The 19,913-nt window shown below is 33.2% G+C and overlaps 1 protein-coding gene across 4 annotated transcripts; it reads right to left on the bottom strand.

Annotated features, from left to right (window-relative positions):
* Positions 1-896: 896 nt before the first annotated feature.
* LOC142632268 (type I inositol polyphosphate 5-phosphatase 12) lies at positions 897-7,467 on the bottom strand. 4 transcript variants are annotated; one of them, XM_075806694.1, is made up of 11 exons: positions 6,606-7,467; positions 5,789-6,041; positions 4,785-5,601; positions 4,043-4,167; positions 3,779-3,863; positions 3,244-3,409; positions 3,097-3,141; positions 2,743-3,003; positions 2,413-2,536; positions 1,973-2,333; positions 897-1,360 (listed from the first exon to the last, which is right to left on the bottom strand). In XM_075806694.1, exons 1-11 carry the CDS (start codon positions 7,465-7,467, stop codon positions 959-961), a joined length of 3,501 nt encoding a protein of 1,166 aa, XP_075662809.1. In that variant the 3' UTR covers positions 897-958. The 4 variants fall into 4 exon arrangements, with proteins under 4 accessions (XP_075662809.1, XP_075662808.1, XP_075662807.1 ...); XM_075806693.1 differs by having other exon boundaries at positions 2,743-3,013; positions 3,101-3,141; XM_075806692.1 differs by having other exon boundaries at positions 2,743-3,013; positions 3,101-3,409; positions 6,606-7,102; positions 7,154-7,467.
* Between the last annotated feature and the right edge of the window lie 12,446 nt (positions 7,468-19,913).

Genomic DNA, 19,913 nt, shown 5'->3' with positions numbered 1-19,913 from the left:
TGATAACAACTTTAAATGAGTTGAAAAACAATATCTTATTTAGCTTATTGTGAGATAGAGTTGTTTTTCAAAAAAATTTAATGGAAAACAATCTCTAAAAATAAGCCATATTTTTTATGTTGACCAAAAATAGTTTTTCTTTGACTCATCTTTTTTTATGCTATCAAACACTGAAAAATAAGAAAAACTATTTTTACACAAATTTTTCATCGAAACAAATGGAGGGTTAATGTCACTTTCACGTCACTTCTCTTTACTAAAAGGCAAAAGAATAGTTCGCTGTGTGCTCACCGCGTGGCTGCATCACATCACTTCTCTTAATGTCACTTTTACATCGGTTCATAACTAATACCACTTCTCCTAGTGCCATTTTTAATAACGATAGTGAATTCTATGTCACTACATTTATTATGCTTATTGTAATTTGAAACATGTTTCTGGAACTAAAGAAATGGCCATAAGAGAAAAAGGATTGCTCCAGCCTTGGATCTCTTTACTCAGCTATTACACAAAAACCAAATTATGAATAAAGCAAGTAAATCACTAGCAAAATGAGTCACAGTGGCTCTACTCTAAGTAGTCCGTATCTGTTTTACAAAGAAAATTGGCACCCGTGGAGTCTAAGAAAACATCTGTAAGAGTTAGAAACTAAAGCAGCTCAATTTTGCTGCTTGTTACATTTTCCTTTCTGTCGTTTTGAACAACCCATTTGTCCAAAATTACAATGTGCATTTTACTAAAAAGAATGGAGTTAAATAGTTGAAAGTGTATGAACTGATGCATTAATATAATAGATGATAAAACAAATTGAAACTGTTGTAAAATGACTGTATTGGCAACCAGGCTCCACAAAGTATTTACATCAAGATTTTCTAGTCAAAGCACTTGCACTGGTGATGCATCTATATCTTTTATAAACTATTAGCCTTTGTTTCTAGCTTCATGGGGGGTTTTGCTTCTAGCTTCTTGGGTGGTTTTTGCTTGGGGTTTTGCTTCTAGCTTCTTGGGGGGTTTTGATATGTTGGGAGTCATCAATTGAGTCAGTCAGTGTACTTAGTTGCCGGAGATCAGACCGATGAATTAAGCCTCCTTGGTACTTTCTAGAATGGTTGGATTTTGAGTCGATGCGGATTGACTTGCCCGAGTAGCAATGGCGGACACGGACTCTGTGATTATAGCTATGGGTTGAGCAACTGCCACACACATTTATGACCAAGAACACTTCCTTGTCTCGAGTGTCTTCACTCCACCAGTTTTGTGGGATGCCATCAACATACTCTTCTAGGGTGTGAAAGTCCTTGTGACTTACTGAGACCTCTACAAATTCTTCAGGGTTAATTATGCAGGCTGCTGGTGTGACCTAATTTGAACACAATACAAGAACAAACAATAAATCAGCATTAAGGCAAAAATCCACCTTGTGGCAATTATCAATGTCGTTAAACTAAATAAAGCCACTTATTTTCATCATAAACGGGAGAAGTATAACATTTTTCATAGTACAGTCATACTTCTACACAGTAAACAAAATAAATAAATACATAAAAATAAAAACTGATGAAAATAAGCTCATCCTAATGTAAGATTAGAATACATCTATTTAGTATTTGTGCATTTTAAGCAACTGCTAACAGGAAATGTGATAGCAGGTATGCTATTCTGACCATTCTTGTATTGATGAACACTATGTACAAGTTCTATGTGATCATTTGAGTACATGCATGCACACAGATATCCCTAAAACAGATATAAAGGTTAAATTAAAATATGTATTATATTTATTTATGACATTGCACATGACAGAAGATATTTGTGATAAATTGCAGATATTTGGGCTTCGATCATGGGATATTGCTAAGGTGATTTGCTCCTAGAAACTGATATATAGAAGTAATTCAAAATTTTATAGGGTGTCTAAGTGGGGGAAAAAAAAGATAAAAAGTTTATGCAAACAAAAGGCAGAACACAATACCTCAAGCCATCTTGGAAGGCCAAAGCCTCCTCTTGGGCGAAGTTCGGGTGTTTCTCCATCTTCCTTGACAGTTGACTGACCTTCACACATGATTTTATATATAACCGTATCCTTGGCATATTTGTTGGTGATTCTCACAATGGATGATTCCTGGTTTTGAAGAACTATGTTGTTGGTGCTCACTGTGGTTTCTGGAATATAACTTAATCCTTCAAGAATAGACCTGATTTTCTCATTGGATCTGTAAATTCTTCCGAACTCCCGTCTCCTTACTGATTTATCACCATGAGCAATTCTCACATTGAATATACACCGGACAGGTTTGTGATCACTGTCAGTCACATCCATGCATGCCTCATACCTGTCAAAAATGAAGACCAAGTTTTACTAACAAACAAACCATGAAGATAACAGCAATCTTTCCTAATAACACGACATACTGTAAAATTGATGACACCACAGGGCACTCTAAACTGGAATTGGTCACTGAAGTGGCACGATTGTCACGATATATTATCCGGTCACACCAGGCAGGAATACGCTTCTTCTCACCAGAATCATACCCTGGAAAGATAGTGAAAGTCATCAAAGTCATGCTACCAAGAAACCAATGAAAACAGAAAAAACACAATCAAAGTAAATGTCAATCCACTTCCTCTTTAGAAATTACATATGAGAGCACTAATCGATTTCAAATGTTAATGCTATAAATCAAATAGCTCATATAGTAAATGCTGAAATTCTTACATACAAGTGTTACTAATGTGTACCTGCTAAACCTGCTTGGTGCTTTTCAAATTTGTATGTTGGAGGAAATCTTATGAGTGCCTCCCGCATTCCTTGGAAAACTTTCCCAGATTGCATCTCTGCCCTGAGCTGATCTTTTTCTCTGAGCCAATCAAAGCATCTTTGCGAAACAAAGTCCCTCGCCTCATCATAAGATATACCAAAAAGACGGTAATTAAAGTCACCAAGAAATACAACCATATCCGCTTCAGATAACTCAGGCTTTGGTTCTTCAGAGTTGCCACCTGCAGCAGCCTATCAAAGCAGCAAAGCCTTGTAACTGTTAGCAAATGAAAGGAGAAGAAGAAACGAGAAACCAAGTCAACCAAAATAAAAACCTACATTTGCAGCTCGAAGCACCTGGGCAGAAGTTGTGACACCAGCTGCAACAGAGAGGGCAAGCGAAAAGCCAGAAGAATAAAGCAGCCAAAATAAATATGTGGAGAAGACAAGAGAGCAAAACAAAAACAGGTATGGCACCATACCAGCTGCATTGTTAAGTAGATTTGATGACCGGCTGAAGACCATATTTCGATATATGTGATCAAAATCTGCATTGCGGCGATTGACAGCTTCCAGATGTGCAGCCAAGTGACAGTTCACAAAGCAAACTATCCGATCATATACTCTGATTCTCAAACCTACACCTCCCTGTTTGAACAGTTGTAGCCAAGTCAATGTCATAAACTGAAGAAGTCTGGAAAAAAAAAATTATACAAGAAACAGTGCCATTAACTGAAAGAATGGTTTTGGACAGGTACTTAATGTCTGTAAAACCAAAATGTCAATTCAAGATTACACTTTTTACTCTCATTGAGAACAAGGGCGTTTAGATAAGTAAAGGAGAACACAGTAACATGAAAAGATCCCCCCAATTAAAAGATTATTTAACAAAAGTTATTTCCATGCATCCATGAAGAGGTTTATTCACAGATAAAATAACTTTATATTGAACTTCAGATAACATGATGATCATGACCATAAAGTAATTGCTTTCCAACATTTCAAAGATATACAAACCTTGTTACCGATTGCACGACCAAAGCCACATGGAACTGCTCCAGCATCAATGTCCCCTACAAATGGTCTAAGATCCTTTTTCACCCTAATTGAAGAATATTAAGGTATTATATAAGAAATGAACAAAATTATAGAAGGGTGGATACTGTAAGGACATCATAGGGACAAGTTAGGATGCCGCATTGAAGAAAAGGAAAGATAAAATGCAAAGTTAACAGGTAATTAGGGGATAAATCTCAAATACATTGCCATATAATTGCTTACCAAAGGGATATAAGCAAGCCTGCTAGCTGCCTAGAACCCATACGCTCAAAAGTTCCTGTTTCATCTAAGGCCTTTCCTATTGTGTCCAACCACCATTGTCCAACAGAACTCCCTTCAAGTCCTACCTACATTTGAAAGGGAAGAGGTATATAAATAAATAGATAACCCTACATGCACACGAGAGAGAGAGAGAAGGACAGGGATAATTGGACTTCATGCTAGTGATACAATGTACTTTTACACGTGGAAGAAAATCATGGATAATCACAAACATCATATTGCACAAAAAGGGCTTCTTTTTTCAGGATGCAAAAATTTTGCTTACAGTTTCCCCAGCTTGCATTTGTAAGAAAGTTAGGAAAATAACCTAATGCTGAAATGATCTTACATATCATTGTTGCAGAGTTATAGCACAAACAAAAGAAGTTTTGAAATCATCTCATAGATTTCAAGTACAATTTTTCTTTTTCTAATCACCAAATACTACTTACTCATACAAGATTGAACCCATGACTCCTCTTCAAGTTCCTGTTTAAGGGAATAAGATGCCATGTGATCTAAAGACCATTGGAAAACTTCATGTACAATTTGTATTTCAACTTCATACTAAAAGAGAGATTATTTGTAAAGACTTTTTTACTAGAAATTTGTGTTCTGTTTATATAGAAAAACTCATATAGGACTGAAGTAACCACAATCAAGTTGTGAGCAACATCAATTAGGGAAATAAATATGATCTTACAGTTTCTTTTGCTGCTGACATTGCAAGAAAACCCGCACCCATCTCAACTTCTTGCAACCCAACAACAACAATGCCAACATCTGATACAGCCGAACCCAACCACGACATAAGTGAATCATGAGAGGCTCTTCCTTGACCAACATTCCATGTCCCAACTAAGATTCTGACATGGTCTCGTTTCGTATATATCAGTTCTTTTCCACCCAATTCTGATCGTATTACACTGTCAAGAGGCCCTGGAGACGTAATGTGCCACCCACGTATACCTCCATGAGTAGCTAAGCTAAAAACATAACCAGCCCCAACTGCCAATTTTATGACAGGACTATTATGAGCAACCCATCCTGCAACTAGATTTCCCTCAAGATCCAATACTTGTACAACACCACTCACATAGCCTACATATATTCGTGCTCCGTAAGTGCAAAAGCATTGGACAGCACAAGGATGGAAATTAAATTCTTGCATTCGATTTCCATTCCCATCCCACTGCACAAGTAAGCCATTTGTACATCCACTCCAAATCATTCCATCAGCAGCTAGCACTAGTGCTTCTGTTCTCTTGACATCTTCTACAAATGCACTTGTCCCTTTGGTTGCGACACGACGAACAGCATCTGCAGCTCCCATTATAGCATTGCGTGATCGTTGCAAAAAGCTAGTACCCTGTGATTTCTCCTTTTTCGATGGGGAAACAAATTTTATTTTCATCTCATCTTCTACAGCTTGATCTTGCTGAACTGCTGACATGTCAACTCTATTCTCCATCTGACCATCTACATTAAACACTTTTAGAAGCTCCCTTGTGCGAGCATCCCTGTGAAAACACCAATTCTTAATATACCTAAGATGTAATTTGTGATATTATAAAGAATTTCTTCACAAGCAATAAGGTACTTTGAAATGATATCTCTTTCCCTGAAAATTTTTAGTGTTGAAAGATTTAATTATCAAGCACACAGCAACCCTGTACATAAATATAGTAATGTGAAAGAGTAGTTTACCAAAGTGAGAAGGACATAGGCCCAGCACTCCAAACTTTAGCTCTAACATTATCAGATAACAAACACTTTATATCTTGAGAAGATATACTACAAACACCATTAACAGAGACTTGGCTCCTTAAGTCCACAAATGACCTCTCCACCAGTAAAGCAGCCATGTGCCTTTCCTCTGCTTTTAGAGAAAGAGATTTTTCAACGGATTCCCATGGCCAGATCTTAATAATACCACCTTCAGCTCCAGACCACAGATCACCTGCATCAAAGAAACATGAATAGTTATCTCTATTAGCACTCAAAAATCACCAAGATTATGTCATAGAATGATAAGTTCTCGTGATTTTACATGCAAATTACACACCAAAACTCAAGCTTACAATAAATCAAGTGATAAGAAAACAGTTGGGTAAAGTCATTAGTAAATCAAGACAGCGTGTCTTATAACAAGCTTCACATATCCTCCCTTTGCTTAATCATAAAACACAATACTTGTGAAAAAAACCCCCATTATATTCCCCATCTCTATTCATATCATTTTCCAAAAGGACACATTAACTAATTGTATGCTAATTTATAAGAAAATAGCAAAACTTAAAAACAGTTCCTTAGTTATTGTACCTTGAATTCTTCAATTGAATTTAATCATATAGATGTATTGATTAATACAAAAAAACCAATATTCATTCTCTTTTCCAAGGACACTTGAATCGAACCACGTCATTCATCTGTCAATGTAATTTGGCACCTAAGAAACAAGTTGTACCTAAGATTTACCCTCTTAAATAAAAACAGAAACAAAAAAAAAAAATAAAGAGCTTACCATGAGATGACAAAACCATTGAAAGAACAGGACCACGATGAGCCTGCCATGAAAGACCTTCCTTGAAAGGATTATCATCCAAAGGCTGATCCATCTTCCAAGATCTAATCTTCCCATCCTTATGCCCAGTCCAAACCACCCTATTCCCACAATCAACCATCACACACATGGTTGGAGACGTGTTCACAGACTCATGAAATGGTGCAGCATCCTCATCACCCCTTCTAACCCTCCCACCAGACCCACCAAGCCCATATCCAGGATCATAAGCATTGTCAAAATCCCACACCCTTATTCCACACTCTTGACCTGCCCATAACTGCGTTTCAGTGCATGCAATGTTCCTCAGAAACTTTCCCACCTGGGTTTCTCTCAAAGGGTGAGGCCTTAACTCGAGGCAAGGCGGGCGGCCAGGATGAACTGGGGCACGAACCGGAACCTTGAAGATCCCGTTCATGCCGCCACTTCCAATGAATTCAGGCAATGCTTGCAATTGCCTGGATTCATCTTGACCATCTTCCATGCAGAGGCCACGGTCCATTCTCTGCGAGAGATAGTCATTAGTATTGCCACCACCACCACCGAAAACTGGTGTCCCGGAAGAAGCAGTGGTGGTGGAGGAGGAGGAGTAAGGAAAGAAATCATCGTCTGAAGAGTCATTATAGTATTGCTGTTGGTGGTCTTCAAAGCAGTCGGGTACTTGAGCCTCGTCTAGGCTATGTTTACGTACTTTGTTGTGTCGCTTTTGAGGAGTCGAGTTTGCACGTAGTTGATGGCTGTGGGATTGGATTTTACGTAGAGGGACGGTGCTTAGTCCAGCCAATGCATCCTTATCATCGTCTTCGATTCTGGTGTCATCCATGCATGAAACAAGCTTAAAAAAAAACAGCTAAGAAAGAAAAACCCAGAAAGAGAGAAAGAAAGAAAGAAAGAAAATGGGAAAAAGAAAGAGAAAATTTTGAAAGGTGGAAAAAAAAGCAGAAGAGAGAGTCAAAAGGGAATGTAACGTTTGTTTCGGAGAAAAAATTGGGGGAAGCAAAGGCGGAGGGTTAATTTGCTGGGAGCTTACGGACAGGAACGTTTCTTCCATTTATTTCATTTTTGGGCCATGTTACCAGCAATTAGGTGACACAGAAAGTCTCTCTAAAAACACGCAAAATTTGACATATACTCGAAAGACTGTTATTTGTAAGTAAAAAAATTATGTTTGCGGTAAGTTTGGATAAGGACCATTAAAACTTACCAAATTCAATAGATACGAAAAAAGTTGTTTTTTTTGTTTTTGTATGTAGCATAAAAAAATGTAACCAATTAGGAAGTAACAATAATAAAATGCCAAAAAAAAAAAAAAAAAAAAACCCTCAATAAGCATGCTGATATGTCAAACAGCTTAAAAAAACATGTCTCCCCTAGTGATTACCACTGCACTGGTTCTTTTAAAAGCAATGGAATATATTTGATTTCAGAGAAGGCATTGGATTTTAGACAGTACAAAGGAAAAATTAGGATTCATTTGAAATATTTGTTTGTTGAGGTGTTTATATTTTAACGATTTGGCATTTTCTTATTGGTCCGATGAGGGCAGGAAACATTAATTAATGCATGGACTTTTAATATAGTCCCAAGCTAATGGAAGTTATAAGGATTAATAAGTTTCCTCAAATATTCTCTTTCTCTTGATTCCATGCCAATTATTCCCTGTTCCCTCTCACTTTTCCTTCAAAATTTTCTTAATTTTCATGTTGATGTTATCAATGAATCAATGTTGTAAGCCAAAGGTACGTAGCAATTGACAATTCTTCAGATATGTTAGAGCCATCAGTAATTTCTTATCTATCAAAGGATCTTTTTTCCAATGTGCACCCACCATTTTGGAACCCAATCTTCCTTTGGATACCAGAGCAGTAGTTCAGCAAGCTTTGATAAACTTGACGTGATGTCCTTAGTTGGAGGCATTGAATTTTGATGATTTTGGAGCCTTTGCAAAGGTGTTTGTAGCAACCATTCATCTATTTAAGAACTGAAGTTCTAGAACAAGATCTGCTACTACCAACCGGCAGAGGAGGAGGTGTGCTCTTTTTCTATAGAAAGCTACATAAGTTTTCCGGATAGCTGTCAAAGCTGGATGTTTTGTTTCTTACTACTGCTCGCTTTGAAAGGAATATGGAAGTAACAAGAGTGGTCTATTGGTAAAAGATTACTCTAAGGATTTTACATTATTCCCAATGCAATTGTTGATAGTTTTAATTTTAATGGGCTGTTGTATCCTAAGAGATCAATCTTTAGTAAGGATAAGTGTCCTAGACTTTCCCACTTAGTAAATAAGCCTCCAAACCTAATCTTTGGGAGTTAATTGGGTTTTTCCTATAAATTCTTTTATACTTTCTTTAGATTATTACTAAAAAAAAACGAAGACTTTTACTTTTCTATTTGTAGGATGTAATTGGGTCCAAAAGTAATTTTCAAGTAATATATGTGCTTTTCTTTGTTTATCAATAAAGATATGCTTGATAGGTTTTCTTATTTTTTATTTAATTAATTAACTGACAACTGCATCATATAGATCCCTTAGCTTAGGGGGGATTATATGACAGTTCTATATCTATATTGAAATTCTAGAATCCACTTCCGTTCGCAATTCTCAAACTTGCTAACCCATTGTTTTTCAATATGCTTTTTTACAATCAAAAGTCATTTTGTGTTTTCCCCCAACTTTATCGAATCAAAACCACTGAGACCGACACATATGCGTAAATTTTAATGCTTGCATAATATTGTGGGACATATCGATCACATATGCCTGTAAAACTTGATCACGTATTTTACTTATTTTGCATTAGAAATGAGTAATCAAATTCAAGTAACACTACTGACTTTGCTTGGGCATCGTGGGGTGCCTATTCTAGATTAAAAGACTACCCTATGACCTCTAGATCTTAACCTTAGGTTAAACTAATTAAACACAAATGATTAATTCCATCTTAAAAATATAAAAGATTGTTAATAACTCCAAGCACTTCATTCACTCCCACAATCAATTAAAATCCCGTTGGGCATGTACCTAAGTACAAATATGGTAAACAATTAAGGATAAATACTCTCACACAACGATGGAGCCACCTTATGGGTGCCAAAAAAAACCTTGAAAATATGTTTTTTTTTTTTTTTAATTTAAAAATTTTTAGTTCCCCAAATTTTATGAGCATCGATCTTATTTTAAAAGAAAAAAAAAAGTGTTATATATATATATATAAAGAGTTTCTAACCTTTAACAAAGCAAATTTGATATCTGTCGACACTCAAAACTTCATCTTAATTTCCCTTGGGAGGGGCAAAAGTTTGCTTTTGTATAATTGACTCCTGTTATATAAGTTAGTGGTGTGAAATTAACACCGCTTGCTTGAAGATGTTCTGTACTTAAACTCGTATGCGTCGAGGGATTCTTACATTGAAATATATGGAGTTTCCACCAATAATCAAGATTTAAGTTATGAACGGTCACCTATATATAATTGATTTTGTTAGGATCATATAATGTAAGAATTGGCAAATGAGTTAAAAAGCATTTTGATGTATTTGAGTTATATATTCTAGTGTCTAAGATGAAGTGAAGATCTCCTTTGAAGACACGAGTAAACTAATAAAGATCTGCTAAGAAAATAGGAATTTTTTATGCCTCGACTGTAGCCTAATCAATTGAGGTTTAATGACCTTCGACACCACTCCATTGGTTGTGACACAATTTTTAAATGTCCCTTTTGCGGCCCACATTAACCTCTAAGCTTTGGAATTTGTGAACTAGGGTTCAAGAGTTATATAAAAGCATATTTTGTAGTTGTAATTCAGTGTACAGTGATTGAGAGACTATATGAGATCACATACAAATTGGAGAAATTGTTATGACATTGGTAAGCCTAGAATTCTGTATCAAGTTGCATCTCCAGAGTCATATTTGCTCTGAATTGAACTATTGAATTTTTAGTTAAAACTAAGGTGGTCGATACCGTACAGGTACCGGCCGGTACATACCGTACCGGCCAGTGCACCGGTACTGGTACACTTCTATATTGTACCGAAAAAAATACCGGCCGTACTGGCCGCGTACCGGCCATACCGGCCAATTTCGGGCAATACCGGCCGGTACCGGACGTACCGGCCGGTACAGAAAAAAACTTTTTTTTTTTTTTATTTTAAGTTTTGTAATTTTTGAATTTTTGTAAAGGCATAATGGTAACTTATTTACATTAACTTATTAGTATTATTTGTTTTTTTAGTATGCAATGAACAACTAAGCTTTCTATTTTTTATATTGTGTTTTTTTTTTCCTTTTAATTGATACTAAAGTCTAAAACTATGAATAATTTGTTCTGAATTGAGGTAATGTTTTATGATAAACTTTTATATTTACTATAATATAAGTGAAATATTATATGTTTATAAACATGGTTCTAAAGATTTTGGTGTGTGTGTGTGTGTGTGTGTATATATATATATATATATATATATAAAATAACGGTAAACCCGAAACGGTACACCGGTATTGACCGGTATCCGAAATATATCGTACTGGTGGCCAAACCGGTACAGCCTCCGGTACGGTATTCACTTCCTTGGTTAAAACGCAGTCAAACTTCTATCAAACTTGGTCAACTCTAGGGTTTAGCCTAAAATTGTTCAAATTCACCATTTTTTAAGCTTTTTATTTTTTTTATTTAATAAAAAATTACGTGTTTTGACCTCTTTTGATAGTAATTTGGAAATCAAGAGGATTTTTCCATTTGATCCACATAGATTAATCTTAAGAAAATTCTAAGATATAATTGATTAAAAATATAATTATGATTATCTTGACTTTGATCAAAGGACTCCGAAAATTCTAGGATGATCTAAATGAGGGTGATAACAATATTGTAAATAAAAATAAAATTGTAAGCATATCATAGAGAAAATGTATGTATAATTTTCTTTTATATATATGGTAAAAAAAAATTTAAAACTTTCAATCTTGCCGCTATATATGACAATTTTATATTGAGCTTTATACAATTCTTTATGAAAAGATGATATATAATAAAAATTCAAGATCATAAAAATTAATTTATCCTTTAAAGAACGTCAAATTACTAAGTTTAAAAGAGAAATTAAATTAATAATCTTCATATGGTGTTAGCTAATTCCTTTCTCAAAAAACATTATATTATTCACTAACATTTAAGTAAATACATATGTATACATTTAAGCAAATCCCCATTCTAGATTCTATTTTTACTCTTGAAACTTTGGCAATTAGGCGTACGGTTCATTTTGTTCGGGAACTTAGTCTTCATAATGTTGTCTTTGAGGGTGATTCGAAATCTTCCATTCATGCCATTAGTAATAGACTTTTATTACATTCGTATTGTGGTCATATTATTCATGACATTTTATTGTTTGCTAGCTCATTTTAGAGCTTTTCTTTCTCTCATGTGTGTAGGCAAGGTAATGCTTTAGCTGATGCCTTGGCTAAGAGAGCTAGGTTGTCTAGTCCTTTATTAGTTTGGATGGAGTCTGTTCCTCCAGATCTGTATAACTGTTATTTGTCGGATTTTTTGTCTTTTAATTAAAGTAGCCTTCTTGAATAGTTTCTCAAAAAAAAAAGCATATATGTGTAACTTATTGCAACAAAAAGTATTGTTGCTATAAGTTATTGCAATATTCTTTGAGTTCCAACAAAATATATTACAAAAAAAAATTGTTGCTATAAGTTATTGCAATATGTTCTGATTTTCCACTAGATATATTACAACAAAAAATTTGTTGCAATAAATTATAGCAACGATATTTTTGTAGAAAAAATTATTTTTAATAATAATAAAAATATATTATTGCAACAAAATACTATTACAACGAAATTTTTGTTATAATAATTTATTGCCACAGACTTTATTGCAATACTGTGTAACGAATTTGTTTCATTGCAATAGTTGTTTATTACAAAAATTTTGAGTTTTTTGCAATAGACCTTTTTTCTTGTAGTGTGTGTATATTTGTATTAAAGTTTGGCCCTCTCATGTATCTAACTTTATCATTTTTGAATTGTTCCTCGTGTGTTGGCCATGTTTAGAAAGTATATAATGTAATATTTGGCAAAACATATCACAAGAGTTGAAAATTGAAATTGCAATTGTGTTACTAAGATATCATATGCATTTTTGTTAAAAAATTATTAACAATGCATAACATATTTTGTGGTTAAAGGTATTATATATTTATATGTCCATTTTATGATATAAATACTATGCAATTGGTACTTCTCCATCACCGTGCTTCTCTTTGCTCTTCCTTTCTTTCAAATTAATTGCTTCATCTCTTTCTCTTAATCTTTTCTAGGTACAAGGAAATTGAAAAATGGGTAGATCAAAAGATTGATTTTGGGAGTTTGTTGAAGATTAAAATGGTTGTTTCGAATGTAAGTTTTGTGGACGTAATTTTGCTATGAGTGCCACAAGGATTAAAGCACACCTTGCAAGATATAGAGGTCGTGATACTGAAATTTGGAAAAAAGTAACTATGGATGTTAGAGAAGAGGCTCATCTAGCAATTGAAGGGGTTGACAAGCAAGTTAATACTTAATAGGGCATAAACTTCAAGAATGGGTAAGGAGTAAATTGGTGTAAGCTTTATCTTTTTGTATTCCTCAAAACCCTAAAATTAATTATTAGAATTTTTTAAACTAATCTAATGGACCAAAGTAATATATATATATATATATATATATATATATATATATATATATATATATATTTATATAATTGGAGATACATATATTATGTAATAAATACCGTAATACATGCTCGTAATTAATATGGGAATTGTTAATACATAATTATGTTTTTTTCTTTGAGGGCAATACATAATTATGTATTAAACATTCACTTAATTATTATTTAATAATAAAATTATATCTTATTAATAGAAAATGTTTACCAATGCCCCAAGGGCGTTTAGGAACATTTTTTTTAAAAAAAATTATGCAAAAAAAAAAATATTTTTTTTATAATATAAATTTTTATATTTATCATAAAATTGAGATAAAAACTTTCTTAAAATTTTTCATTAAGAAATTTCCTAAGGCCATTCCTTATAAATTTATGATTATAATTGTACAAACAGGCCTTGAACTATATATATTGATATGAAAGAGTTTGGGGGAAGACAGTGAACATACGAATGTGAAACAATAAATGCATACGTGAATGTGAAACAATAAAGGCTTCAACATTCGCAATTTTAAACTCAAGTCACTCTTTCTTTCTTTCTTAAAACCATATAATCCTACTTTAATCTTCTCATTTACTATAGTCTCATCCACTCTCTATATAAAAAAGGTTGCTCCCCTCTCTCCTAAATTTTTTGTCATAAAATTATTGTTTATTCTTGTCTAGATTGAGAGGTTTGATAACTAGAATTGTTTTTGACATTTTGGTTATGAATGAAAATTAGATGGATAGCAAGAAAGGGAAACTCACTCTAACTCAAGCCCCCAAAGGTGGTGGCAGCAGCAGCAGAGGAGGCAGTGGAGCATCCACCAAGGACTCCGTCAATTGGGGGACCCATTTGAAGCGTAAAGACTTAGTTAATGGGCTGTAAGAAATATTGTTTATTCTCCAAAATTCTTACGATTTTTTAAATAAATAAATAAAATACAAAACAAAGCTTAATTCTTCATTTTAAGCTTGGTTTCTCATTTTCTTTCGCCTGACTAAACTCTACATCAAATTTTGATTATTGTGCGTGATTGAATTAAAATGCATTTTTTTGCATTAAATATTGTTGTTAAGCTTGTATTCGTGTTATGGGCATTATTATTATTATTATTATTATTATTATTATTATTATTATTATTAAGTTCGACACTGTCAGCATATTTGGGACTCCTTTTCTTTAATAGCTTAATTGTGTCGGTATGGCCAATAACATGATAAGCGTATTGCCTTTTGTGTATAGAACGAATGTATGGAGGACGAAGCTTACCCTTCGTCTAATTCCATCATCTGAAGTTGAAGAATCAGCTAAAAAATTTGAGGAGGATGCTTTTGTTAAAGCAAAAAACTCGGTATTTCTACGATCCTTCTGAGTCCCTTTTTTTCATGATCCATATCTACATATATATATATATATATATATATATATATATATATATATATATATATATATATATATATGTACTTCCAGAATATAAAACACCATCATAGATCTTTTTCTATTTTGCATCCTGTATATAGTGCCATGTGATTTAAGTTTTAATTTTAATTTTAATTTTTTTAAATAAATTTTATGCCTCATTTCAGTCAGATTATGTAAAAGAAATGATTTGGGGGATCCATGATCAAGATGCAGGTAAAAAAAAATCAGATAACTATGTACATGATTTTACTTACATATTAGTCCACCTCGTTTCTCTCTCTAGTGTTGTGCTTGTTATTTCACGTATCTTCGTGCATTATATACACACACATACATATTTAGTTACTTACATGCTTATGTACGTATTATTATTCGTACAGATAAGACTAAAGTCGTGAAGCATGGAGACTGAAGGAGCCAAATCTCTTGGCTGAAGTTTTCGACTTGGATAAGATTAGGTTAAATATGTGATGGAGCTTTGATTTAATTCTCAAGTTTATCAATAAGCTTATCAAATAAGGGCTTCCTATTGTCTAGGAAGAGTTAGTAGTTAGTTTTACGGATTTTTTTTCCCTCTTTGAATTCGAACTATAATTTAGCTTTTTATATCATTATCAGTTTATTTGTAATCTAATTGAGAAGCACTATTTGCATTTAATAAATGAGAATTGAAGAAGGATAATAAGAATTACAGCCCAAAAATTCTCTAGTGTGTTTGTAATTTGGATAACAGGATTTGAGCATGCGATTTTAGATTTAGGCGATTAAATTCTAAATACCTTGTTTGGATAAAAGAGTCAAGGACTTGAATTTGGCTAAGGATTTTAAACTTTGTAATTCTTGATTTTTGATGAGGAGTTTTAAAAAACAACCGAATCCAGAGCGTCCTCAGTCATCCATGCCAGGGGTCGTCCATGAATTTCTCATGGACGACCCATAGGTGATCAACATGGTGCAAGATGATTCGTCCATACTAGGGGTCGTCCACAGGAAAGCATATGGACGACCCACGACACTTAGAAAATTCCAAGTATTGTTCCCTTATTCAAATAACCATGGGTTATGATTCCAAGGCGTGAGCAGTACCTGATTTCACCACTGCAACCTCCACTCAAAACATTAACCATCAACAGCAGTCAATTAAGAATGAAATATAACTCCCGTGGTAGTTGTGGAGGTTATCTTTGAACCCTCAGACCTCCTTAAATATAGGGGAGGTTACAAGTCTAATAACCGCCTCTAGGATGCACTATATAAACGCTCATTCAGACCAAACAAAAGTACGTTTTTTACATTTCCTAAAAAGCTAGAACTCCAAAATTATAGAGAGAAAACTAACTCTGCCATCGAAGGGTTCTTGGCCGGCAACCCTGATCACCTTTGATCGCTTTTCTTTCTTTTTCAGACTATTAAGACAGCAAGTAGTCCTTTCAAGTTCGAAGCATCCTGCCTACTGATTTTCTTCTCATTATCAATTTTAAAATAAGATCTAACCAGATAGAATTTTAGAAATTCTTAGTCATACTTCAATAGTTTTTAAATTTTATAATTTCAAATCCTCCAAGGTATAAAATACAACCAAACAAGGAATTTTAAAATCTATGAATGTAAAATTAAGGCATTTTAAATAAATTGATTTTAAATCTAATGAAGCTAAATTACATACTTAGTCCTCAACCTTTTAAGCACAGTTTCAAAATGGTCTTGGCCGAGAATGATATATTTGTTTAATGCCACATAAGAGTACCACCTGGACTGCCATGTCAGCCTTACCTAATTAAAAAAAAAAATGAAATAGCAAAAAACAAAATGACAACATCAATGAAAGCAAAAGCACCCTATACTAGTATGAGCACAACATTCACTCTGCTCAGTGAAGTCCAAGCTGAACATCATTAGTTCACACTTCATAATAATCTCTTCTCTTTCTTTTGAGGGCCAACTCTAGTCGATGACGTTCATGTGCTACATCATCAATTCATAGTTTCACACTAATCTCTCATTATCTTCTAATTTTGCTTTAAGTATTTGTTTGTGATAGTATTTCCAATAAAAACCCATTTGAACAGAGAGATAGAGAGAGAAAGAGATTATACCAAAATCGGCGTCACCAGCTGATCGGTTGCCGCTGGTCTTCACCATTGGGTGTTGCTACTGTGCTTCACCGTCTGGCATCGCTACTGTCAGAGCTAAAGCTACTGCAAGCTTATCACTAAGTTGGTTTTTTTTATTTTTTTATTGAGTTAATTTTGACATGGCAGTTCAGGTAACAGTCTTATTTGGTTTTATACAAATATTTTATTTTGACCATTAATCATATCAACATTTTATTTTTCTTTTATTTTTAATTTTCTTTTATTACTGTTTTGAAATAAAACCAAAATGTTAGAACTATGTGCGTTTGGATACTAATGAAAAATTAAAATTATTTTACTATTACTTTATTTTTGTTACTATTTATGGACTCTACTGCACTTTTTAATACTATTCATTAATACTACTGTACTATTTCAATTAACTTTTACATTTATCTACAATACTTTCAGCAATAAATTTTCAGTTTCAGCAAAATAAGCAGTATTCAAACAGACTCTAAATTGACACGTTTGAAATGTTAATGACAAAATTATCATAGTTAGAGACCAAGTATGTAATTTACCATTAAATCTTTCTTAAGGTTAAAAAGAGTTTAGAAATCTGGAAAATCAAAGAGCAAATTGTCATTTTGAAAATTTTCCCTTTCATTTTTGAAATGCAAGCGTAAACTTGCTAGCTTTTACTTTCAATAGATTTTCCAAAATTTTCAAATATTCACACATGGCCATATATATTTGTTTGGATGTAAATGATCTTACTTTCACTTTTGCAGGTTGTAATGTATTTTTCACATTTTTATTTCCATAAATTAGAGAAATATTCAAAGACATCATTGTGATAGTAGCATAGAATAAGGCCTTAATTAAGTGTCAAACATACTTTCTACAAATTTGCAATTAAAATTAGATTTTTGTGTTACTGAAGGTGCTCATATTCCTTTCTCCTCAAGAAATAAAAGAAAAGGAAAACTTATCTTCAAGTGTTTTGTTCAATAATTATGATTTCAATAATCTACTTCATCGATCTGCTCCCATGGTATGTCTCACCAAGTTACAAATTTTACTGATTTAAAAGAAGGATCTGCCCAGGGATTGGGAAAAGGTGGTCCTGTGTCCTTTGATTTCCTAAATCAAATAATACACACATCGCAGAAAGCTAGTGATAAATCCCTTGTCTTAAGATTTCCCATAATCAAATAATACAAGCATCACAAAATGCAAGTGATAAACACCTCACAAGCTGACTTCTCAGTTCTTACTCTCTTCTTTATTTTTTTTTTTCTTTGAAAAGAAAAACCAAATATGTGCGATTCATACTATTATTTCTTTGATAAAATACTCACTTTTTTTTCATTAAGTTACTACTTACTAATACCATTTGCGCATCATGAAGGGCTATTTTATAGTTATTTTCAACTAGGAGAATCACTGAAATTAAACATGACATAATGCTTGAGAGATTGTTTGTTTTTATTAGATATTTTTACACTTATCTTTTCCTGGATCTGAAAAAAGGAATACCATACTTACACAAGATTGGTGTTTCACAAATGTAATATTGTGTAAAAGCTCGGAGTTTTTGTTCTTTTTAACACTTTTCCTAATAAAACTATTAATTAAAAAAAGTCTTGAATACTCTAGAAGACTTATCTCAAATTCTTACATGAAGCGGCACTCTAGTTTACCCAAAAAAAAAAAACTCTAGAAGAGTGTCGTACACTAGGACTTTCCCATTTGGCCTTATCTCAAATTCTCAATCTCTGTACTCTTAACCTGGGGAAAATGGGCATTTGTCCTTAATTTACAAATTATGCAGTAAAATGCTTTTATTTTGAAATTATTTAGTAAAATATCTCTATTTTTGAAAAATTAAGTTTTGTGTAAAACTCGATTTTAACAAAATTGAGTTATATGTATATTTTTAAGTGGAATTCGACATTAGCAATGTCGAATTTTACTTAAATTTTCAAAAAAGATTTAAGTAGCAAAATATGTATAGAACTCAACATTGCTAATGTTGAGATCCATTTGTAACTCGATTTTGTTAAAATCGAGTTTCAAAAACAGGAGCATTTTGCTAAAAAGTTTCAAAATAGGGCATTTTGCTGCATAGTTAGTAAATTAGGGACAAATACTCATTTTCTCCCCTAATGTTTACCAAATATCTAACACTAGTTGCTTCTCTAATATTTTATTGTAAAGGATTTGTCTTTTTCTATTGTTGTTTTAGATATATACTTGGGACTTGTTCTTGACAGAATTAAATTGACTACGCATGTTTGAGTTTTTCTTATTTAAAAATTTTTAAAAAGATTTCTAGCTCATGTGTAAAACATATTTTTTGTTGCTAAAGGTAAAAATTTCTAATATAAGATAGGGACCAAATACGTAATTTACCCAAAAATTTATTAACAGTGTAAAACATATTTTTTGTTGCTAAAGGTATTATACGTCCATTTTATGATATAAAGAATATGAAGTTTGTATTTCTCCACCACTGTGTTTCTCTTTGCTCTTCCTTTCTTCCATGGTAATCGCTTCATCACTTTCTCTTAATCTTTTTTGTGTACAAGAAAATTTCAAAAATGGGTAAATCAAAAGATCAATTTTGGGAGTATGTTGAGGATTTAAATGGTCGTTTTAAATGTTAGTTTGTTGGACATAATTTTGTTGGGGGGGTTCCATGAGGATTAAAGCACACCTTGCGGGATATAGAGGTCATGATATTCAAATTTGCGAAAAAGTGACTGCAAATGTTAGAGAAGGAGCTCGTCTAGCAATTGAAGGGATTGACAAACAAGTTATTAAGGCATCAACTTCAAAAACTGGTAAGGACCAAATGATGAAATAGGTGTAAAGTTTTTTTTTTTTTTTTTACCTCCAAACCCTAAAGTTAATTATTAGAATATTTTTTTTACTACTCTAATGACCCAAAGTAAATTATTTATACATATATTGATATTATAAATTTATAATGTTAACATTTCCTATTTCATTTCTTTTAAAAAATATCCCATTGAGTTATATGCATAAGAGATGTTTTGCT

This window comes from Castanea sativa, chromosome 4 (assembly GCF_040712315.1).
Source record: "Castanea sativa cultivar Marrone di Chiusa Pesio chromosome 4, ASM4071231v1".
NCBI classification, from domain to species: Eukaryota; Viridiplantae; Streptophyta; class Magnoliopsida; order Fagales; family Fagaceae; genus Castanea; species Castanea sativa.
Note: the sequence above shows the minus strand (reverse complement) of the source record. Positions and strands in the feature narration are given on the sequence as shown.

Excerpts from the sequence above, each read along its gene's own strand:
- LOC142632268 (XM_075806691.1), bottom strand. The coding sequence starts at position 7,467 with ATGGATGACACCAGAATCGAAGACGATGATAAGGATGCATTGGCTGGA. Across the intron at positions 6,042-6,605 it reads AATGGTTTTGTCATCTCATG|GTGATCTGTGGTCTGGAGCT; the intron begins GTAAGCTCTTTA and ends TCTTTGATGCAG. Across the intron at positions 2,537-2,742 it reads GCACCAAGCAGGTTTAGCAG|GGTATGATTCTGGTGAGAAG; the intron begins GTACACATTAGT and ends CTATCTTTCCAG.